Below are 25,369 nucleotides of genomic sequence, written 5' to 3'. Positions count from 1 at the left end.
TTGTTGCTTTATAAAAGTCTTACTGTTTAATTCCTCCAGAATGGCTATTTATATCTAAGAAAATTCCATTTATAAATTTACATTAGTTTCATTTATATTATGAATCGTCCCTGCAGACCTAATTTGTTTCCCCATTGGAATTACTTCTCTACCGTGATTTTTAACCACTTCTTCTGCTTTGGCTGTTTTTGCTGTATTCTGTAGCTTTCTTTATATTGAACGAAAAGTGGCTGCTCGTACATCACCAAGAGGCTTCATTGCATGTTAGAATTGTTTATTAACAAGCGAAAAAGCCAGTTAGTTTCTTCGACCGGAAAATGATCGAGAAATGTAACAAATGTTTTGCGATAGACTTGATAAAGATAATTTCACAGCGTTCACTATAAAATTTAATTGCTAAATATAATAGAAATAAAATAGTCTGTCAGATATAGTTTGTTGCTATATATAGAGTTAGCTTCTTCGGTTCCAGAAGGTCAGGAAGCATATAGCCTTGCAAAGTTAACAATAATTGCTGAAGCGACGAATTCAAGAAAAAACAAATTGCTTTTGTTAAAAGCAGAGCTTATAAGACTAAGGTAATATAAATCTTATAAAGACAGCATGCATTTTTACTAAATAGTACAAGGTTGTCTGATAACATTGGATTGGGCCGAATGCTGGATGTCAAGTGGTATTATCGCTACTCGTCCGATACTATAGGGTTGAATCGGTGCCGACCCGAATCCGAATAGTTAAAATAATTTTAAGCAAGTTTTGCGATTCTACACAGCGATTTATACTATGCAAAAATAAATTTTCAAAATTTTTCAGAAAAAGTTAAGTAAACAACTGAACACATCTAAAATTATAAACGGTTAAGTAAATTCTGGCCTAATGACATTAATAAAATTATCCACAGTTAACAGTTTGTTTATTTTGTTTGTTTTTATAATAGTAGTGATGTATTTTGATCTCGGATCTTACCGTGATACTTTTTAATCCAAAATAGAAGGTATCGGTATCGAAATGTTAAGATTCGATCATTACTGCTTAGAACATACTGCTCCAAATTGGCTAAAGCTGTTATACTTGCAACAAATACATGGCGCGCTGACACAGCTAAAGCTATATGCGATGGACCTGTACTCTTAGTTTCTTTTTACGAGGTTTATACAACTTCGCAAGTTGGTGGAGTGAGGTTGGACCAAAATCCGATCAATTCACTGTTGCCATCGTATATGCAAACAGTTGTCGATTCGCCGACCAAGCCAAAGCCTGCACTGCAGGAATATTCGCATGTGCTGAAGATCAGATTGCCGTTCGTGCATGTCACTTCACCATTCACCGGGTTCTCCTGTGGTGGTTGGCAGAAAATAGCTGCAAAAGCGAAGAAAAAGTGGTTTATGTTTTTAGTCGCTTTTACTAAATATTGTATCAGAAGAACTTATCTCAGTTACTTTTAGGGCGGTGAAGTCTGACTCGGGGCTTAGGATTCGACAAAGTCGATTTATTTCGCTGGGGTCCGATTCGGAACTCGAGTAAAGGCCCATTTACACTACAGCTGCACTGAGCGGAGCTGAGCTGCACTGGGCGTGAAATTATTTTCACTACAGCTGCAGTGAGCTGCGCTGGGCGTAAAAATCGCCCCAAAACGTAACATGTTTCAATAGCTGCACTGCGGGCTTGAGTTTAGCAAAGCGTGAAAATCGCTCCAAAGCGTAACTTTAAGCTAGCTGCAGCTGCTGCACGGGGCTTGAGTTTAGCAAAGCTTGAAACGCTCGCCACAATAGAATTTAAATGCAAATTACGCTTTGCTCAACTCAGTGCAGCTGTAGTGTAAACGGGCCTTAAGACCACTTATAAGACTACCCGAGTTCCGAGCTTGAGGTATACGCATGCGCGTTGCGAAGGCCAAAATTGCGAAACTAGGAATTGTAAAGATGGAAAAGCATATATGGCTGGATATTTTCCAAATAATAATTGTGGGTAGATAGTGTACATAACCCTTCCTTTTAGTGGATTCCTGTGCATGCAAGTTAAGTAAATCGGTTGATTGGATGCTGTTGATTTGAAGCTGGTTTCGGGACTCAGGATTCGATGAAGTCGGTCTATTTCGCTCGAGTTGGACTCGAGATGACTTTAGGGCAAAAGTGCGCATGCGTATAACTAAATTCAAAAACGACAAGGCCGCAAACTGTGATTTCTTCCTGTGAAGATAGAATAGCATATGGTGGAATATTTTCCAAACAAGAATTGTGGGTTGATGAAATATATGACCCTATACCTTTCAATGTATTTCTGTATATGCAAGTTAGGTAAATGTGTTAAAACCATGCTGTAGAGTCGAAGCTAGTTCGAAAAAAATGACTATAGGCAGCCTTGAGTAAAAGTATACTTACGGAGGCATACTGGTGGTTCTGGATTTGACCACACCCCGATCGGCCCTGCGTTTTCATTTGGATTGCAGAAGGTGGCAGGTGGACCCACGAGAGCATGTGTTGCGACGCAGGAAAATGAACAAACGCTAACCATCAGGTTGTCGTTTGTGCAGAATACAGTCCCGTTTGCCGGATCTTGTTGTTCTGGTATACATGTGATGGCTGCACAGGAAACAAAAAAAAGAATGGTAAGGGATCCCACGCCCTTAAAAGCTTTAACTTTAAAAGCGAAATACGTCATTTTGCACAGTTTTATTCCACGTAATCCCTTTGGAAAGCATTTTACAGGTATAGGGATTTTGTACCACTTGTATCTGCGGACGATTCGCAAATATAAAAATAAGGAGACGCTTAGTTATTTCATATCGAATAACTTAAAGCGTTTGCATTGACAAAATTTTTAAGGCATTACATTCCGTAATTAACGTTTTGCTAATTATAAAAAAAAATATAATTGCACAGCTGAACATTTTAAGCGCACATTTGTCCTAAGCGCTGTTTATATTGATATCGTAACACGGTCTGCATGATGCAGACTGTAAACACATCGGCTTTGTTGTATGAAACATTTTATTCGGTGAGGGGTGGGTCAGAGTTTCGATAAATTGTTAAAAGGAGTTGGGGCCAAAAGTTTAGGAAACCCGACCCCAACCTAACGTTCTGGATCTGTCCCTGCACGGAAAGCCTTCTTTATCCTAACCGAGTGTTCCCTAACATTTTATACATCAGGGTGCAACTATAGAGACATTTGAAAATGTGGTGGCGAACCTCCGAAATATGAGCAATGCCTCAACTAAAACGAAAAAACAATTAAATAGCAATTAAATCGTTTTACTTGCGAGCATTGAAATAAGTAGGTTATTATAAAATGTTGAGCGACAACGCTCAATTTCAACCCAAGTTCATTGAATCGAAGATTTAAGTTCAACTCAAGTCATCTGTCCAAACGACTTGAGTCAAGACAATTCATTTTACCAAAACGACTTAAGTCAAGTCAAATCATTCGAAAATAGTGACTTGAGTGCACTTAGATAAAGTCAGCAAACTGTAAAAACGTAATTCTCATTAGCCCAACGCAACTCTATGACGTCACCACGGACAATTCAACTTCTTCAGGAGCGTCGTGTTGATTTTTTGTTAGGTGCTTCTAGGTGCCAGAAAATTCTCTCGCGGACCCCAGAAGGACCGCGGACCCCAGTCTGAGAACCACTGACTTAAGTCATTACAACACTTTAATATATATACCTGTGCAAGTGGGCGAGTCATCACTCCAGGTTCCGTAAGTCGGAACATTAGTGCTGTCTTCGTCACAGGTGAGCACACTTGAACCGATAACTGCAAAGCCGCGATTGCATCCGAACGTGCAAACGCTGCCGTTGTTGTTCAAGTTCGTGCAGGACACACCGCCGTTCAACGGTGCAACTTGCTCTGGTTGGCAACTAATTTCTGCAAGTTGTCATACAGGTGTAAATGAAAATGATTTTGCTAAACTGTTTGCTTATTTGTGCTCGCTTTGTGATTTATTGATGTAAATACGCCAAAACTTTGCCTTCTCTAATAATGTTCAAGAACATGGTAAAAACAGTGAAAAAATCAGAATACCATATTGCGCTAGGAAAAAATATCGCAGCATTTCAAGATGAATGGGCCAGTCTTTAAACGTGTATCTGTCGCTTCTTACTATGTACTATATTTTATCTCTCGTGGGTCTTCTTCCGCCGTGTAACTTATTAACACGAAATAAAAAAATGTCAGACAGTTATGATCCAGGGTTTATTCACAGAGAAACATCACGTACAAAATTTTATTTGGGTAAAAAGTGTCCTGGTATAGTTAGCACCATTATTGCTACAGCTAAAAAGTAGTGTTTAAACTTTAAACGGTCGTTTGTAATACAGAACATAACAATGACCAGTGGATTATTGTTCACATACAAATAAGAAACGTTTATGTAGAGTGTTGCCAATATTTATGATATATATGAAGTACACTAATTTTAAATCAGTCATAACATTTTTTGTTGGTTTTTAAGATCATGCTGATTGTGGGTTGCTTGACAAATGGATCTGTATATAGTTATAAAGCATTTTTCGCATGTTTAGAAATTCGATTTTAACTCAGAGCATGTTCGAAACAGATCGCTTAAATTCGTTTGGCCTATACTTACGTGCACATGTTGGGAATTCGCGGTCCCATCTTCCCAGAGTACTTGTACTCGTGGTAAACAAGCAGGTGACCTCCGAACCACCTAGCACATCGTACCCGTCGTTGCAAGAATACGTGCAAACGCTGTTTTCAAAGTTCTCGTTGGTGCAATCCACAGATCCATCCGCTGGTGCCGAAGCGGGCGGTTCACAAGTGATGCCTGGAAAACGAATAAAGTACCTAAATTTATTGCTGGTTTCGACTCAGGCGGTTTGCCTCAGGCAATTGTATTATTAGTACCACTTTTGAAGGCTCTTTGCGATTAACCAAGTAAAAAATGTGGCCCTGGGCATCTGGCTGGCTGTCTACTCCCCTGTTCTACAAGATAAATCACGGCTTTTAAAAAAGCCTAGTCTTGTATAGAATGCGCTGGTATTTTGTTGAGTGTGAGTACAAAGTCTAAAATAAAGCAGGTTTCCACTGAAATATCTCACGTGTGCATGTTGGCACTGTTTGCGGCGCCCAATCGACTGCTCCCTCGAAATAGCGGCATCGCAATACTCCAGGAGAAGACAGACCGTAACCATCAGCACATGTGAAAGTGCACTCGCTATTGTAGAAGTTCGAATTTGAACAATTTACGTTTCCGTTGTCTGGCGCCTCCAGCGGTGGTAGACAGACTTCGGCTGCAATAAAACAATTTTTTGCAATCAATATTTTGTAAAGCATTTTTAGGCAAAGCTTAATAAATGTGTACTTTGGTTTGTTAAGCAACAAAATGTAAGTTACCTTTACGCTTTTTATTCAGTATAATTTATTTGTAAAAGGCCCCTTATTGCCTTAAGCATAGTTTTTGTTTTAAGGTTGATTTCAAGGATTCCACCACCACAATGAAAAGATTTGCCTGAAATACTCATCATGTGTTTATCCATGCATGATTTGTTACGTTGGTGTGTGTGCGTGTGCATTTATAAATTAATGTGGCGCAAATATGTTGGAAAGTCTAACTTCAAACTCCGGGTATCATCCTTCATATCGAAGTATAGATGTAACAAATTATGAGTTTTTTAGGTCAAAAGAAACTATTTTGGAATTTTGTGATCCTGTCGTTGTAAACTAAAATGTGCGACATATCAGTTTTGTAGAAAAGTATTTGATTGTAGCTTTCTACCGAGGTAACCAACCAAACGCCTTTAGTTTGACCTGCGCCCTAAAACGAACTAATGCTTTTTTTTAAAGAGGTCAACCCGGGAACGCTTTGATTGTAAACACAGTACAGACACCTTTCGGCAATTTGGTAAGTCGTGTAACGTAAGGAGAACGCTCACTTTGAAGAGTCTGTGGTGATGGTGTCGAATTACCTTCGCATCATTTCATTTATTTTTCACTGTTTTGTTTTTTTATCTTGCAGCAAACTATGTGGCATAATAAATTGGGTCAAGTTGAGTTGCAAATAGACTCTCCTACATAAAACGGATTTCAAACCAAAAAGAATATATAGGCTAATCTGGATGCTTTAAAAACAATGGCTCAAGTAAAAAAAAATAAAAAAAATTGGTGCAGATCACAAAAAAGTATTGCAACTCAAACAACAGTGTATTAGTGTTTAAAAGAACAGTTTAACAGCATCATGTTGTTTTAAAATAAAACTTTTCTGATCTGCTAAACACCAGGTGCTGCTATATCTGCAATTGAGTTAAATTCCAAAACGAAAAATCACCTAAAAAAGTTGTAACCTACAACTGCGTAAGGTCAAACCTACGTTCACATGTTGGTCTTTCGCCAGTCCATTCCCCAATATCGCCACCATCAGACAACTCACATTCCCGGGTGCTGTCTCCTACCAAAACGTAGCCGTCCACGCACGAGAAACTAAAACAAACAAACGGCCATGCATCTTTTTTCAGAAAGCTGAACAGCGCATAACGAGCCTTTAAGCTATGACATTTTTTCATTTACGTTATAACCTTTTTTGTTATAAATAAGTGCGAAAACAAAAAGTAAACAACCTCATACAAACAGAGAAATATTTGTTTTTTTCATATATTTACCTTGTGATTAATTGTTAGTTATTGAAATTTAGGATTTTTTTTATAACAATCCTACTAATTATCTAAACCTTAATACACGCTGATTAAATTGAATGTTGTCTTTATGAAATTTTTGTTTCTTAGCTCAGTTCTCTTAACCCTTTTCCCCGTTGTGTTACAAGCTTTTAATATTTCGTATACCCTACAAGTAGAGGGAGACATGAAAAAAAAATGGGAGATGTCGTCACATCTTTATATCACAACCTGACGCCACAAAAAAAAAAACCTTGAGAACTTGCAGTTTTCGGCAAACTCGTATGCACGTATGCTGAAGAAATCGAGACGAATTACATTCAGTGAGGGAAGGCGTTCGCGCGAAACCGGAAAAAGTCTGCTTTTATTAGGTTTAAATTGCAATTTTTCAATTCAGCGCTTTGGGCTCAAAATCCTGGGATACGCTTAGGTATAGAATAGAGTATACCCGGTTGAAGAGTTAAGCTCGGGCGACGTAACATTTTTAACTTTTATTTATTTGTAAAATAAAAGTGTATTAAAGTAATTATATGTGTGATCCCGCCGACATAATTTTTTACCATTTGAATTTTCTGAACTAACCTAATACGACACTTTAAAAAAACACTGTTTTTAAAGTAGGTGTCATCGTAAGATTGTAATCGTTAGTCCGAGATATGTCAAGGAAATTTTCACCTGCACACGCTGGTCAGTCCGTTTCCGTCGGAGCAGCTTACATTGCCGTTTAGGATAGCTCCTTGTGCTGGGAGACAAACGATTGCATGGCAGGTCGGGTGAGGGTTGCTCCAAGTTTGGTCATTCTCTGTGTGCAAGTAAATCTTTTTGTCGATCATGCGATTTGCTTTAATGATAATAACATGAAGTGATCACGCGGTTCTACTGCCAAAGATTGCCCGCGGCCCCTCAGTCGTGCTCTAGTCCAGACTTTGACAACTTCTAGCTTGTTAATTCATTAGCAAAATGCGGCTAATTCTAATTCTAATCTAATTCGGATTTTACCAAAAATGCTACTTTGTCCAACAGCATTTTTAGTTTCTCAGCTTAAACACAGAATTTCAATTATAATTTTTTGGTTGAAACGTCTCGTATGCATTTTTACAGTCTAAAAAACACAAAAAGGCGTAAAAAATTAGCACACACATAACTTCCATTTCACGTTCTTTTAAGAATAAATTGCGATTAAATTAAATTGTTTTTAAATAATTAAATGTGATTCTAGTTCAAATTCTAGTTAAAACTTCATATTTTAGGAATTCGATGTCTAATTCTAATCTAATTTGAGAAAACTTAAAACGACCTAATTCTAATTTTAATCTAATTTAGAAAAACTAAAATGCTTTAATTTTAATTCTAATTTAATTGTTAAAAGCTAAAATAAATCTAGTTGTCCAAGTCTGCTCTAGTCTCGAGTTTCTAAACATTATTGTGTTGCGCATGGTCGTAATGCATATTACGCGACTACTCGCCAATACATGCTCATACTATTGGAATTAAACCGTTTGCCTACTTTGGGCTCCATTGTTATACTGGCAAGGCAAACAAAGGTAAAAATAATATATTTTTTTTTACCAATCTTGGTTAAAAGTCGGATGTTTCATACTTAAATGCTGAAAGCAATTGGCACGGTTGAAAAAGATGGTAGTATTAAGTTGGGGAAATTTCGCACAACCGTGTTTCATCACGTTAGAGTCTGACCAGAGTCGTTAACTTAAAAACACAATTTTTCAGCGTTTCACTTGTTTTCATACGTTTTTTTACGCCTACAACATTTCTTTTTGTAAAGATTTTTTCGAAATAACAGTGTCCGGTTTTGCTTTTTAGTTCAGTAACGCTATGTGTTGTATACTTACGACAGGTTGTGCTACTAGCTCCGGTCATGCTGTAACCAGGTATGCACGAAAAACTACAAACGCTGCCGACATTGTTGTCGTCTGTGCAGGAAAATCCTCCATTTTCAGGAGCCTCTTGTGCTGGACAAAAAAGCGCTGAAAAGCCAAGATTAAACAAGTTTAGCGTGGGATAGAATCAGTAGAGTTTTTAACTCATGAAAACAAGATAACTTTAAACAAATATGAAAGGTTGCTCTTTTTAGAACAATATTTCAACAAGGTCACTAACCAAACAAAAACTACCTTTAACAAAGATATTCAGCAGTAAAATTATTTTATGGAATTTGTTTATCAAGGGTTGCCAACTTCTGTTTGATTGCGATCGACTGAAAGAAAAAAAAGACTAAAGACTCCAAAAAGTCACAGGAACAAACATTACGGTGCACCCTTTTTTCTGTGACTTATTTTGCACTTTTAAAACGAAAAATAATCAACCTTTACAAAATTGCTGCGTAAAAGGACAAACTTCTGTTAGCCTACATTCCAAGCCAGCGATGAAGTTAAATTTGTTAAGTCATAATACGCTTGGCCACCCACAACAATTGCATTGTTTCTCAGGTGTACAACAGTTACTATAATAACGTGACCAGTATTTTTCGACATGCCAAAGCCGTCAGGTAACCGGTATGTTAAAGCATATTGATACAAGCTGGTACCCTATACGGACCAACACATACTATAACTTCACTACTTGTGCTGCCTGAGTTTATTCTTGTTTTGGACTGATCGATGGAGATTAAAGTATTGGCCACCCCTGATGTATATCAATAAACTGACAGGTTACATGTATATATGAAAAAAATTAAAATAGGAATGAAAAGGAAAATGTACCTTCGCATATCGGAAACGCTGCATCCCATCGCCCGGTTCCCCTGAAGTCACGGCAAACTGTTTGAGAGTTTCCGACCAAAATGTGCCCGGGATCGCACTCGAAGTCGCACACGCTCAAGTCGTTGTTCGCATTCGTGCAGGTCACCACCCCGTTTTGCGGGTTCGCAATCACGAAACACGTCTCAACTTAAACGAAAATTCAATTGCTGATCGTTTTAAAAGAAAGAGGAACGTTGAAGTTATTTGCAGGTTCACAGTAAGGTTGAGTAGGATGAGAAATTGTTATAGATTATTATATCAAAAAAAAAGACGCCATGCCATATGTTGCGATTAAAGCTTCAGTCTAATCCAGTGGTTCTCAACCTTTTTTCTTCCGTGGCCCATTTACGTTGGAAAAGGATTATCTGTGGCCTAATAATTTTATAAAAGGAAAAACTGTAAAATAGATTTAGAACACAGCAGAACATATTTCAAAACAGATTATTTATTCAACCGTGCATTAGTGAGATACTTGCGGTTGAACAATGCATTTTCATTCCTTATTAATTCCTCTCCAAGCCATTACTCCTGTAAAACTAAATATAGTGACACAAATTAAACTAAATCTATTTTTTTTAATTGGTCTGTGGCCCACCTTAAATGTTCTTATCGCTCACCAGTGAGCCATGGCCCACTGGTTGAGAACCGCTGGTCTAATCTCTAATGCATAGTCCGGTTACTGATTGGTTTTCAATTTGTAATAAACACCTAAATAACATCCAATTTTTTATTTCTGAGTGTATTACTTTGTTCCATGTTTGTAAAGCATGCGCTTTATCAGTCCAGAATGACCAAGTTTACACATATTTTCGATCAATACTTTGGGTATAAATGTCTCATATGACATTCACAATATAGATGGCTTTGGGTATTGCTGTACCGAGATTAGTATAAATGCTTAATTAGTATAGCTCTCGCTTGAAATCAGAACTACTGTAAAATAAAGTTCACATGTGCCCTTTTCAAACCCACATTGGTGAATAAGAAGACGAAGGTATTCAAAAAATAAATATACCGATACAACTTGGCGCCGGTATGTCCCACAGAGGGGTATCTCCGACCAGGACGCAAGTTGTTGTGTCGAGCCCATCTAACATATAGCCTGGGTTGCAACTGAAAGTGCAAGCGCTGTCGAGGAAGTTCTCATTGGTGCAAGACACGTCGCCGTTGGCTGGGTCTGACTGCGGCGGCACGCACACGATTGCTGCAAAATAAACAGTGCAAGTTTGTTCGGGCAACTTTGATCCTGGTCAAGAATTTCACAGTTGCTGGAAGCGAGTTCGTGGTCGAGTTGCAAATATTCAACTGAGTCAGTTTAAGCGCTCGAAGCGCCACAACTTTGCTTTCATTGATAAAAGATTGCAGAATGTTACGGTACGTTAGAAGGAGGTTTGCCAAATATGAGTACATAACTCGATGTATAAGAGCTTCATAGACCTAAACCACGTTAAAATCTACACAAGCGCAACAAAACATACAATGGGTTTATAGTTTATTTTAAAAGTTTGATATTGGTGCCACCCACGATACGATCGCCATATTACAAAGACGTAACATTTGTGCAAACCGTACAAACAATAAATTAACTAGTAACTTAATTGGCAGAGGTTGCATCTGAGTTGATGCAGGGCTCATGGCTGTGAGTGTGGACACTAACAAAAATGTGGAAACATGATAGGCGCCTTTAATTTGAAAACACAATTGCGTACTATAAGGGCAAACAACACGCCACTCACTTAACTTGAGTAACAAGTGCAATTTTTTTGAAAGGTGATAGTAATGGTGTCCAGCCGAGAAACACATTTGCATTTGCGGTTTAGCACGTTTAATTGACAGCAATAGGGAAAAAATTTGCGGGGCATTTGAAAAAAGCCTTTGCGGGCATTTGAAAAAGAGCACGAAATATTTGTGAAATACCATTTGCCTGCATCAAAGTTAAACTGTTTGGCACAAATATTTTGCAAAATACCCAACACGAAGCATCAAGATTTTAACAAGCAAGTAATCTCACCCTCCAGAGATTGTTTTACCTTTCAGGCATAAAATAGTTGAAAATTTTGCGATTTTGCCAAATAAAATCATTACAAAGTTTTTTTTTTAATGTTTTAATAATTTATAATAAATAATTAACCGTCGCAGGTGGGAGGATTGGGGCTCGACCATTCACCCAACGCGTCGCTGTTGCCGTCATCCTCGCAAACCATGGTCGTGATTCCGTTGGGACTGTAACCGGCGTTGCAGGAAAACTCGCACGCGCTGGCCAGGTAGTTGCCGTTGGAGCATTGAACGCTGCCGTTCGCCGGCGCCACTTGCTCGGGGTTGCACCTGATAGCTGAGCCAAGCAAAACAAAGGCGTTTGGTCAGGTAAAGCAGTTTTCAGGGTGCCGCGGCGCCCTGGTGTGCCATTTCTAGTGCTCAAGGGTGACGATAGGTATTTGAGAATTTTTAGGAATCTGATTTTTGCTCAATTGGTAAGCTTCTTGATAAGACTATTTGTGTATACGACTAGAGGCCATTATATCAAATTAAATTTTCCTTTATATTTTAAGTTGATTGTGTTGTTCCAGTTCCATTTATAGTGACATTTCAGTAAAACACTCAACGAAAATTCTAGTGGGGATGCCGCAAAATGTAAACAAACTATTTATTAGGGCAGTTGGTGCTGTACTTAGGTGGGGTGTTTGTGGTTAGGTAAAATGTTGTATAAGCCTGTTTCTGGCCATTCCGACCTGATTCCGAAGTAGGTTTTTCCGACATTAATGTTGTTTATATTTCGGTCTTATGGTTGTAGTACACCTTAGCTTGGATTGTTTCAACAACTTCCTAGTGTAGTAAGTCATTAAATCAAGCTGACGAAAAGCGCAGTCTAACGTAAGCCAAACCAGAAAAATGGCTTTCGCTTGATGACCTAATAAATACTGTACTACAATCAGATTTTAAGATAACTGCCCCTATAAGGTTTTAGCCTCGTAATGTATTCGAAGTCTTAATATGGAATTTGCTCCGGCAGGCATCATATCAGTATAGCGAAATCGCTCTTCCGGGGTAAAGTAAGTTATAAACCAACGTTTTGGCAGCAGATACCACCTGACCTCACCAGGGTTAATAATAATTAAAACGAGAACGCGTTAGCCAGGTTATATATTGAAAATGTACAAAATAAAAGACTATGTTAGATTAAAATAATAATATCAATAGAAAGAAATCGCTCTTCTGGCGTAAACGGCTAACCTCACCAGGGTTAAAAACGAGAATGCGTTAGCGAGGTTATATAAGTACGGAAAAGAAATACAAAATTAAAGACTGTATGTTAGATTTACATAATACTATCAATAATAGAAGTTTTTCGTCTGGTGTAAACAAATTATTGGAACTTGTGCATATACCGACGCAGGTCCGTGGCGTGTTGCCGGACCAAATTCCAATCGATTGATCGTCGCCTGCTGAAATGCAGGTTGTTGCTGGCGAGCCAACCAGAGCGTGTGCAAGATTGCACGTGAAAGTGCAAACGCTGTCCATGAAGTTGCTGTTAGTGCAATCGACAGTGCCGTTGGCTGGTGCCTCTTGTTCGGGTTGACAGGTAATGGCTGTAAAGCGTAAATTATTATCACTACTTTAACGCTTTAGCTTAGTAAACACGAGACGAAGGTTATGTTTTGATTCTGCAGCAAACCACATATGCCAAGTCATAACAGTATTCGGCAAATGGCGTTTAAGACATAGCACCTTATCGTCCTTATTACATTCACCCCTCTTATTTTAAGCCTATTCATTTCCGGTGTTAATCAAGGTAAATAAGTTTAAACTAAAAGTGTTCGTTCAGTTGGTGTCCAGAATAATACGTGTAACCTGTTTTTTTTCACTATAATCCATGCACCCTGAAACGAAACGAAACGAACTAATTATTGCTCAGTGTTGAAACGACTTAAGTCAATGTCTTGATTCAAGAGCGTTAAGTCACTGTTTTTAAATGACTTGACTTGACTTAAGACTTTTGGGTAGAATGACTTTACTTGACTTGAGTTATTCATGCAATTAACTTGACTTATACTTTAGCCATTTAGAAATAAGACAGATATCAAGGTGCTTTAATTAAATATTTTTAGTAAAATTAGGTTAATTAGGCCGATTGTTAAATTAAAAAGATGTCAACTTGCTGTTTGATTTTTATCAGAATGGAACGTGTTCACCATTTTGAGAAGTTCAATATTATTTTTATGCTAATGCTGTAACTTGACATTGCCTTGCGCACTGAAAAAAAGTTTAGCAAAGCTTTTTGTTTAATGCAGAAAAATTAAGATATATAACCCATTTTCATAAAAAACATGCTTAATGAAACACTTTATTTTAACCCAAGTCATTTGTCCAGACTTAAGTAAAGTAAAGTCAAATTATTTTACTAAAAGACTTTAATTATGTCAAGCCTTTTTCCCAAATGACTTAAGTCAAGTCAAGTTATATTACCAAAAGACTTTAATTACGTCAAGTCAAGTCATTTTTTTCCAAATGACTTAAGTCAAGTCAAGCCATTTGAAAACAGTGACTTAAGCGCACTTAAGTCAAGTTATTGACTTAAGTCATTACCTCACTGTATATTAGATGCTTTAACTTACGAGAGCAAGTTGTCGGCTGGCCGCTCCATAAGGTTGATCAGTTAAAGAGGCCGCAACATGTTAAAAGATAAGTTTTAAACCATGTCGCTTAACCTTATTTGGCCTGTACTTACGTGCACACGTTGGGAATTCGCGATCCCATCTTCCCAGAGTACTTGTACTCGTGGTAGACAAGCAGGTGACCTCCGAACCACCTTGCACAACGTACCCGTCGTTGCAAGAATAAGTGCAAACGCTGTTTTCAAAGTTCTCGTTTGTGCAAACCACAGATCCATCCGCTGGTTCCGGTGCGGGCGGTTCACAAGTGATGCCTGGAAAACGAACAAAATGTTGTCTTTAGCAAACTACATAATTGTCAAAATATACCATTTCTCTTTTTCCATCTTATAGGCAACTGGTTTTGTTTATTGGTTCTATGAAATTTAGAAGATTTAATGAAGAACGAGTTTCACAAATACGTTGCTTTGAAACAAATTACCAAACTTATTTTTAAACAAATTATTTGATTTAATTGGGGCTTAATAATTCTGTTTCAATCCCGTTATTCAATTTTGCTAAAAAGTTGCATGATTTCTGTTTTCAACTGCTTTCCCTGTAGATGAAATATTTATTTGGCTATAGTTTCCACGCTTAAGTTTAAAAGCGTAATCTCACGTATGCAAGTTGGCACTGTTTGCGGCGCCCAATCGACTGCTCCTTCGAAATAGCGACATCGCAATACTCCAGGAGAAGACAGACCGTAACCATCAGCACATGTGAAATTGCACTCGCTGAGGTAGTGGTTGGAATCTGTACAAACTACGTCTCCGTTTTCTGGCGCCTCCAGCGGTGGTAGACAAACATCGGCTGCGATGAAATAGGAAAAATAAATCTTCTTGTTACAACCAACTAAAGGGTACATTTTAACCTGGTCGCTCTAGTTAAAAATTAGCTTCTTTAGCTAAAAAACTAGTAATATTGTTTGTGAACGGGCATTGGAAAAAATCAGGAATGACGTCACATATTTACGTCATAGCGTGATGCATGAAATAACTTTGAAAAGTTGCGTTGCAAGTTACATCTAAACGTGACGTTATTAAGAAATAAGAAGACCGCACAGATCGTTTATGTTTAAAGCTCAAGGGGTGCTGCTTTAATATAAAAGCTACATTTTTAAGATTTCGCTTAAAGCGAAAACAAGCCTTTATATGGTTTAATTTTCCCAAAAAAAATATTTGCGAATGTGCTATAATACGCAGGGCGCCCTTGGTCTGGTTAAACTACAGTTTAGAGAGCCTTAGCTGACCTTTGGATTGGCGCAGGCCTCTTCGTGGCTAACCAAGTAAATACTCACGAACGCATTTCGGACTAGTGCCTGTCCACTTTCCAACAAACCCGGTTGAGTCGGCCTCGCATGTTCGCGTAATGTTGCCCACAAGGTTGTACCCGTCGATGCAGGAATAACTATCGTACAAGAAGAATGTTGAAATAACAATTTTCCTACTTTTTGCCCTCACTGGAATAGTGAACGTCACACTGATCGCTTCATAAAACGTGTTTTTTGCAATTAGGATAGATAATTGCGACTCAATGTTGGCACAATGTTTGATAACCAAACAGCCTATACTTCTGCACGAAGCATCTGTATGAATTATAGATCAAATTTATTAATCTGTATCAACTTTACGGCCAGAAGTACCCATAATACTTATCGGGTATCGTCTCTGATCCAATTTGATCGAAAAATCTTATTTGTACAGAGAGCTTTCTAAAAAACAAAGTTGATCAACCATTTTAAATTTCGTGTTATCGGGATACTAGGAATCACATTCTATCTTTATATTTGCAAGTGACATGATAATTGTCGTATCCCCAAAGCGTTCATTGAAGTTGTAGTATTCCTTCGTCACCTGCAAACGCTGCTTAGCAAATCGCCATCGGAGCAGTCAACATTGCCGTTGACCAAGGAGTCCTCTTGCGGTGGAAGACAGACGACAAGAATACACGTTGCCACTGGGTTACTCCAAGTCAGGTCGTCCTCTGCGAAAGTTACGAAGTTTTGGAGGTGTCGGTAGTTTTTTTTAAATTTCATTAGTGTTGTAAACAAGTCATTTTTAAATGACTCAACTCCCAGTTAAGTCAATTGTGAAATAACTTGTGCCCTAGTCAAGTCATTTGTGGAATAACTCAAGTCCAAGTCAAGTGAAAACCTAATATAAAAAATAACTAGTTCTAATTTAATAAGTCATCAGTTTTTTTAACAAGTAAGTCGTCAGTTGCCGAGTCAAGCCCCAGAAGTTATTATTAGAGCAAGTCAACTTTAATATGAGTGACTGATATACAGATAAAACAATAAACAATTGAAATTCTCTCGTCCGATTTAGTCGTCCGATTATTATGAGATATAACTTAACTAAAAATAGCAAAGAACAACAACATGAAGCAATCTAATCGGTTTACGCGTAGAAATTAAGATAATTAGCTCAATTTGATAACACAATCTAAAACGAAAATACTTAATTTCAAAGTTATTTGACTTTATGATTTCAGTCCAAGTCAATTTCGTCCCAAAGACTGAAATCAAGTCAAGTCTTTTTACGAAAACCAGTCAAGTCAAGTCAAGTCATTTGAAAACAGCGACATGACTTGACTTAAGTCTTTACAACACTGCTTTTTATGGCGCTAATGATAATTTTTGCGATGCATTGCGACAGTATAGTCAGATAGTATTTTTCTTGGCGTGGCGACTTGTCCTGTTATATAGGCCTGGTAAGGCACGGCGCATAAGACGAACGATTCGAAAACAAAACTCTTATATAATTAGCGCTCACGGCATAATGTGGTGTCGGTTCCGTTAATGATGTATGATGGATCACATGTGTAAGTGCAAGTGCTTCCAACGTCGTCTCCGTTCGTGCAAGAAACTCCGCCATTCGTTGGTGGTATTTGCGGCGGGCATTGCGCCTCTAAACATTAAAAATGTATTGGTAATTTTGCACGAAAAAGGGTACTTTTCCTAAATATTACAAAAAAAATGATTATACACTAACTGCTTGAGTATGGTCTTTTGTTTAACTTACACTATATAAGTTAGCAAGGCAACTCGTCGCATACAATAACAAGACAAATGGCTTTTCTAAGTCACAAAAGTTAACGAGAACACATATTGGAAATTATATGTTGGAGAACTTAGTTAGACAAATTCAGAATATGAAAGCCCGTATTTATAACGTTAACATTCTGTGGGGGCTTTAATAGTGCTACTTATACTATAAGTTAGCCGGGCAACTCGTCACATTCGATAACAATTCAAACGGCCTTCCTAAGTCACTCGGCCAAGTTTTTAAAAGTTGACAAAATATGTTTTTGGACTTTAATGGTGGAGGATTTAGTTAGGAGAAATAGGAATATGAAAGCTCGTGTTTTTAACGTTACCATCTTGTAGGGGCTTTGATCTTCCTATTTGGTCGCAGTCTATTTCTTCCAATAAACAAATCAGCTGGCTGTTATTGATTGTAAAACGACACGGGTAAAAATACAACTGATCAATTCATATATACCAGGGGTGTCACGACCCTGTGCGAAAAGTCAGCTTTAGGAACTTTAACATGCAATCAAATTACTGCCAAACGAAAAGAGTTAAACGAACAGTTGTTTTACGAAACATCTCAGTTTATATGTATTTTACAAATGTGGAATTTTTAATTTTCCAACTTGAAAAATGATTCTGTACTAAGCGCGCTTCATAAGCATTTATAAGGCACGACCCTGTGCGAAAAGTCAGCCTAGCGAACTTTAACGCGCAGTCAAATTACTGTCAAATGAAAAGAGTTAAACGAACAGTTGTTTTACCAAATATCTCAGTTTATATTTCTCCCACAAATGTGTTATTTTAATTTTCCAACTTGAAAAACTTTTCTGTACTTAGCGCGGATCAAAGGCATTTAAAAGGTACAACCGTGGGAAAGTTAGCTTTGCAACAGTCAGCGCAAAATTAAAATTACGGACAAGGTACGAAATGTAAACAAACAGTTTTCTTCTACAATTGTAAAAGTTACTCATTTTTAACCGAAGTACACTTTGGGTACTGGTATACTCAAAACGTGTACATGAGAATTAAAACAGCCACAGGCTCTCACAGACAATTGTCGGCTGTGCAGCTGCCAGGATGAAAAAAAAAAGTTTGTCCGAGGTGACCAACATGTTGTAACGTAAGCTATTAAAAGTATAAACACGATTGTATCCATCGCTAGCAGTTATTACACCTTGGCACCATTTAAGACAGTTTTATAGGAAACAGATGGGAACATACAATAATAACTACAAAGCAGAAATACATTAAGCACAAAAATCTATAATACCATAGTATGAAGACCAACGACATAATAAAGCCAAATACGCAGTAGGCCTAATTTCCACGACAGAATAAGATCTAAATCGCCTAAATAACACACATACCCACCGGAAAGTCCTAAATTCATTAAAACAGGGCGTTTGATGGCCAAAATAACATCTGAAACTGTAGGGAGAGGGTATGGGACGATCAGGGGCCATCGGCTGTTTTGGTATCGACGCTTGGGCACCCTAGATGGAACGGCGCCGTTAAGGCTCCGCTGTTTTGGCATCGATTTTAGGCCCTGTTTAGGGTTAGAAAATTGTTTTCAGAGTTGAAATTATTAGAAGGGTTTGTGATGTACCTACGGGCGGGGTTAGGTGAAATTTTGTGTAAGCTTGGTTCTTACAAGTTAAGTCTTGTTCCGACGTATTCCGCTTATACGTTATTACGATTATAAGGTCCTAGTCCGATTTTTGTTTTATTCCGAAATATATATTTTGATCTTGTGGCTGGACCATTGGAGTCCTACCAGATACAACGAAATCATAGGGGCAAATATAGGTCGAATCAATAAATATCACGATAAACCACTACAAAAATGTGTGCTCAATTCACGTTTTGATTTACTGCGTTGTGCGTTGGATATATTGCTTGATTTTTAATCGTCAATTGTAGAACAAGGAACGACCCAACACGGACATAATTTGAATGTAGTAATTAATAAAATTATTTATTTTAATACACTTTTCGGCCTCTTTTTTAATACTAAGGACGAAACGCAAAATGCGTAAAAATCAGCTAACAAAAATACTGTTATTTGTAAGTGGACTTATTTTTGTAGTCAACCAACACTGGAACACATAACCGTTGTTTTCTATTTTATTAAACTCACATTTAAAGCACTAATAGCTAAAAACAAGGCACAAAAACATAATCAGAGTGTACTAAAGCAGGAAACTATTAATATGTTTTTCCAAAATTGCACAATGTGGTGCGTAATAAATGTAGCATACGTAGTCGATAAAATCTTTCAATAAATTATCGCATTCCGGGTATTTTAAACGGCCTGTTAGGAACTATAACTCAATCAATGGGCCATTTTGGATATGATTTTCCAAATCTGTTTATTTTACCATGTGCAGTTTTAAGGCCCGTTTACACTACAGCTGCACTGAGCGAAGCTGAGCTGCACTGGGCGTGGAATTGTTTTCACTACAGCTGCAGTGAGTTGCGCTGGGCGTAAAAATCGCGACAAAACGTAATGTTTTTCTATAGCTGCACTGGGCTTGAGTTTAGCAAAGCGTAACTTTAAGCTAGCTGCAGCTGCTGCACGGGGCTTGAGTTTAGGAAAGCGTGAAACAGTATTGCTTTTAACTTATACCCAAACCGACACGCTAACCCACACCCTAACCCAAATAATGTTCGCTAAGGTAGGCTTTAGCAACAATAAAAGCTTTCAACCTTCTATTTACTGGGTAAAATTATAAACATCGCATTAACTTTCTTTTGCATTTCTAATATCCAAAACTGACCATTGTCATTCTGGCAGGATTTTTTTGGAATTTATTCCGCTCAAATTTTGCCTATTTTTAAATTGATTTTTGATGCGCATACCACATAAAGTGTTTATAGGCATTTTTTTTAAGAAAAAAATATTTCTATTTTTATTCGTTATTTTGGTTTGTTTTATTTTATTCCACCCACCCATTATAAAACCTTTATTACTTAACGAGCAATTTTTATTTTTATATAAAGAAAACAAAATATCTCTTTTCTTCAGCTTATATCTAATATTATTTAATTTTTTGGCTTCAAACTTATTGAATAATTTACCAGCATGATAAAATATGTCGCCGAAAACTCTTTTTTTGCAAAGGGTGCCAAAATTGAACAATAAACTTAACTTTAAAAATGTAATTTGTGATAACATCCTGAAGTAATCTAAATTTTGTGGTTTTCTAAAACGGTTCAGGAAAACTGATTAGTTATTTAAATTAACACCAACAGGCCATCCAAGCGGTATAACAACCGAAGGATCACGTTAACATCTGGCTGTTATTCTCTACATAACAGGTTTTGAAGAAAAAGTAATAGTGAAGGTTTTAGCAGGTCGACTCTGCCAGAGCATGCGCTTGTACTTCGACACGGAATTAACTGGGATAATTGTTAACTCCTAGAACCCTAAAACCGCACTTTTACAAAAAGGGTTCGTCGTTTCCGGCTATCTACACGTCGCTGTTGCTGACTGATAAAACCCTATTGTTCGAAATTAACCGGATGGCCCGTCGCGCCACAGATTATCTTATACTTCAGCAACAATTGTTTCCATCTCTAATCCAAAGTCTTTTTCATTTAACTATTTCACAATTATATAAGTTGGTTAACGTATGCTGGTTTTCAATATTTTTAGTGATTAGGTGCTGATGCAATATTACAGCCGAACAGACGATTTATAACTTCGTTTACACCATGGTAGCGATAGTGATTGATTGATAGGTTGCCTGATGCAAGTTTTTATGTTTTATTATTTTTCTTTGGGTTTATTCTTAACACACTAGAATACATCTTAGTCGACAATGCTGTAAAGTCATTTTGATGACCCCATACCTAGAACGCCCAGCTGAACGGTCTAAGTGTGGCCTATTTTATAAATTGGCGAAACTTAGTTCTACATTGTTGAAGGAATGCAACAAGGCGCTTCGCTAGACATTTTCTATGCGCATATCCCGCTGGGCCACACGCCGCCGAGACGCTTTGTCATAGGGGTAACCACCGCTCGCATTACGCGGCTTGTATTGTTCTTCAACGTCATCGACGTAGATCAGCATAGTTTATTTGAAGTTAAGTTATTTGTTTGCTCAAAAGCAGCACGGCCAGAATTTAATGTTCGGTTGTAGTAATAGTTATATTTACAGGGGAAGACGAGGAAGGATTTTTCTGTGATTTAAAATAATATTTTTTGGCATAACTTGGTTCTGCAGCATAAAAGTAAAGACAAATAAAATAGTTTTCCGTACAATAGATTGTTTTTAACTTTTTAGGATTGCTAGAATACATCTTAGTCGACAATGCTGGATATAATCATTTTGATGACCCCATAGCTAGAACGTCTAACTGAACGATTTAAGCTTGGCCTGTTTTATCACTTTTCAAAACAGCGTTTTAGAGGGTCAAATCAACGACGGTTTTAAGAACTTTGCAGTCCATAGAGTTTTATAATTTTTTCAGCATCGTAAGAATCAAACTTAAAAAATAACAACGAACAATTTAAAAACTGACGCCAAAACTAGTTTTGGAGTATTACACACTTCAAGATATGTCGTTTTATTTTTTTGGGAATTTTCGTCAAAATCAAAGCGATTTTTAATAACTTTCCGGGCAATAGATTTTTTTTAATTATTCAGTATTGTCAGAATACATCTTAGTCGACAATGCTGGATAATCATTTTGATGACCCCATAGCTAGAACGCCCAGCTGAACGATTTAAGCTTGGCCTGTTTTATCACTTTTCAAAACAGCGTCTTAGAGGGTCAAATCAACGACGGTTTTAAGAACTTTGCAGTCCATAGAGTTTTATAATTTAAAAAAAATTGCCTTGTTTTTACCTTTAAAACTCGTAATATGAAAAGAGCGGAAATAGGCCGCTTGTAAATCGTTATGTTGGGGTAACCAGGTATGGGTCACTTTTTTGACTTTGTCGTTTGAATAAGGAACATTTTTTCTAGAAATGCCGAAAGTTTGAAAAAAATCTGTTGTTAGGAAAGTTTTTAAAAATTGCCTTCTTTTTACCCTTAAAACTCGTAATATAAAAAAAGCGGAAATAGGCCACGAACAGTTTATTATGTTGGGGTTACCAGGTATGGGGTCACTTTTTAGACTTTGTCGTTCCAATAAATAAAATTTCTTTTAGATATTCCAAAAGGTTGAAAATTCTATGTAGTGCATCATTAAATTGGTTTACAAGTAAAATATTTTTATTGTTTATTTTACATCATGTTTAATTTTTTCAAAAATATTTGGAAACATTTAAACGAAAAACTCATTTTGAAAAAGACAAAAAATGAAAAAAATCCTGGCAGGATGATTGTGGTCAAAACTGTACAAGATAAAAAAATCTGTAGTCTGCATCGCTTGGCAACGTTTCGTTATGCATGATTAGTCTGCGCATTCGCTGTTCGTCTGTATCCTGTTCTTATACGGTCCGCTTAAAGCGTCTAATTTCTAACACATGTTCTAACACAGACGCTTCAAAGCTCCGAATTATCCTAATACGAACGCTACAAGCGTTGAAAACAAATCGAATCGGGTGTTTGTTTTAAATGAATGAGGTATTCTTTTTGGGGGTTGCCCTGATGTCAAGAAGGGTTGGGATAAAATTTACGCAAATAATACGAAAAAAAAATTGGAACGTTTGCCGACTGAGCCGTGCTTAGCACTGTTGCAGATTTTGAAGTCACCCGGTTGCCTTGTGGGATCGCGTTTTAATTGTTATAGTTGTCTTCACAAACTATGCTTAAAGGGACAAAAGAAACGGTATCTTAGACAGAGAATAGCTTGTTCATTGCGAAACCGGTTTAATCAGTGTTGGCAGTTGTGACGCGCGGCGGCCAGCCCCACAGGACTTCGATATTTGCATACTAGTTCTGTGATCACGCGGTTTATTTGCAGTTTTAAATGGCATATCTGGACGAATATGCACAACTGTATTTCTTGTTAAAAATTACAAACTTAGCGTTATTTTAAAACAACAAATGCTTCGTTAACCAAGGTTATCTAGGCTTACGTTAACCTCTGAAGTTCGCCAAAAAAATATGACAAAATATAAGTTTAATTTTCAGCAAACGTTATGCCTTATTGCAGGCCTTATTCCGATGAAATTACGACTTGAATTCAATTACTGTTCAAGTTGCGAACTTAACTTGGTTGTTATTAACTTAACTTGGAAGTTTACAGCAAAATGTATCCATGTGGCAATTAACCATTTAATCCATCGTCTATAGCTTAAACACTGACTTATTTCGCCAAGGTCGACGCATTTCGCCAAGGTCAAACCCAGTACAACACAGTTACTTGTCACTTACTGCCAAGACAACCCAGCATCGGAGCGTTGCATCCATCCGTGTTGCAGCAACATCGGCAAACTGTGCTTGGGCTTTTGATGTTACACTGGGTCGAAAACCAAGCAGGGCGCATGTTCTGCACATAAAAACGTTTTTTGATGAATACGCATTGACGACATATCGGTTGCTCGACTCTACAGTTAAACTTATAGTTAAGTCGTGCATCTAGCACCGACGGATGGCAATTTGTTTTTCAAGTTTCTGCCAAAAGTTTCCTGTGCATTTGTGCATACAAGCTACGTGCTTAAATTTACAAAATCATTTGTTGGGATCTTTACAGAAATGTAGAAAATCAATAACCAAAGTTTTTAAGAGAAACGTCCCAAAAAGTTCGCAGCGGGGTTATAAACTTTTGTTGTCTCGCGATTATAGCAAATAATTTCTGGTAAAAGTTTGTCTTCAAAAGTTTTCAGTCGATTATTATGGACAGCGATTAAGATAGGAGATTTTAAAGAGGACCCTTTTTAGACGATTTCTTGCAAAACTTGTCTGTTTGAAGTCATTGTCACAAGCTTCAGCCTGCTTGCAATTCTTGGTAATAAGGAAGTTTTGTAAGCCGACGGTCCTAACCTCGTTCTGGCATGCTTGCTGCAAAAATATACATTGTTTGATTATTGTCTCTGTGGCGACTAAGGCTTATTTTTATATTTTACAAGAAGTCAAAAATTCCTTGCTCAAACGCATGTTAAAATACATTGTCGTTAAAGCTTTAAACTAAAAGTTTTTATCAAAGAGGACCTACCTCATTTGCCCGACAGTTTTTCAGTACACCTTGTATGTTGCACTCTTCATTGGTCTTCGCATTGGTGCACGTCCAGCATTTTAAAGCTAAAATAAAAAAATCTAAGTCAAAAACGCCTGATTTTTTTTGCACTCAAATAAAAGCGCCCAAAGTAGTTTATATTTTTAACTATTTCAAAACACAGAACCAGAAAACCTGCCGTGTTCCACGCAAAGCAAAAAAAATTAAGGGTCCGCGATAGAAAAAGGATCCCTGCACTAAACCAAACAAAATGCAATCGTTACCTGACGCCGACAATAGAAATGTTGCAGCTAACGCCACAAAACAAAAAAACTTCATCATTTTTCCTCAGTTGTCTTGTTTCCTCCGAAAAGGAAAATGGTAAAGAATTCCATTTTTTCGCCACTCTTTATAGTTAACCAGCCCTCGGCTCGTCCAATAGGAGCCGGCCAAGTTTTTCGGGATGAAACCACTTGTGAAACTCGAATTGCTGCTTTTTGCACAAGTTCCATTAAGCGACGTTTATTTCGCGTGTTTGTTGTTGGTTGGTTATTTCCAGTAGGCATAAACCCGATATTTTGTGAACGTAAGTGCACTAAAGTCACTGTTTTAAAATGATTTGACATTACTTAAGTCGCTTTGGTAAAATTACTTGACCTGACTTAAGTATTTTGGATAAAGAACTTGTCTTGGACTAAAGTCATTGAGTCAAATAACTTGGGTTGAATTTAGTGTTTTTATCAGTGTTGTAAAAACAAAAAGTGCACTTAAGTCAAGTTTTCAAATGACTTGACTTGACTTACGTCTTTTGACCAAAATGATTTGACTTGGGTCTTTCGGACAAATGACTTGACTTAGACTGAGATTTGTTTTGTTAGTTTTTGAAAATAATTGACTGGGACTAAAATTATTTTAACATGACTGGTTTACAACACTGCGCTTAATCAACAAGTTAGTGTTTTACTAAGTTTGATCTAATATTATGCAAGGTTGTTTGTTATTTAATGCAAATATTTGCTATCAAATCAACGTTAATAGTTATAATAAAGCTACCATTTGACTAAAGTTATCTAGACATTTTTACAGGGTCTTGTAAAATCAAATCTTTGCAGACTAGCTGAGTCCCAATCAAAACGCTATGACAAAAAAAACGCGCATCCAGGTTCTAAAATCGACAATGACGGTTTCAAC

The 25,369-nt window shown here is 37.3% G+C and overlaps 1 protein-coding gene across 1 annotated transcript; it reads right to left on the bottom strand.

Annotated features, from left to right (window-relative positions):
- Positions 1 to 319: 319 nt before the first annotated feature.
- LOC146136840 (P-selectin-like) lies at positions 320 to 24,543 on the bottom strand. Its single transcript, XM_083396268.1, has 21 exons — positions 24,463 to 24,543; positions 24,179 to 24,264; positions 23,933 to 24,024; positions 23,398 to 23,519; positions 16,811 to 16,945; positions 15,890 to 16,019; positions 15,334 to 15,443; positions 14,655 to 14,846; positions 14,114 to 14,311; positions 12,774 to 12,974; positions 11,519 to 11,719; positions 10,403 to 10,591; positions 9,349 to 9,534; positions 8,479 to 8,613; positions 7,304 to 7,430; positions 6,328 to 6,437; positions 5,060 to 5,251; positions 4,588 to 4,785; positions 3,666 to 3,866; positions 2,382 to 2,582; positions 320 to 1,359 (listed from the first exon to the last, which is right to left on the bottom strand). Exons 1-21 carry the CDS (start codon positions 24,518 to 24,520, stop codon positions 1,151 to 1,153), a joined length of 3,273 nt encoding a protein of 1,090 aa, XP_083252394.1. The 5' UTR covers positions 24,521 to 24,543; the 3' UTR covers positions 320 to 1,150.
- Between the last annotated feature and the right edge of the window lie 826 nt (positions 24,544 to 25,369).

The sequence above is a fragment of the Ascidiella aspersa genome, chromosome 8, assembly GCF_963924565.1.
Source record: "Ascidiella aspersa chromosome 8, kaAscAspe10.2, whole genome shotgun sequence".
Classification (NCBI taxonomy): Eukaryota; Metazoa; Chordata; class Ascidiacea; order Phlebobranchia; family Ascidiidae; genus Ascidiella; species Ascidiella aspersa.
This window is presented reverse-complemented; position numbering and strand designations above follow the sequence as displayed.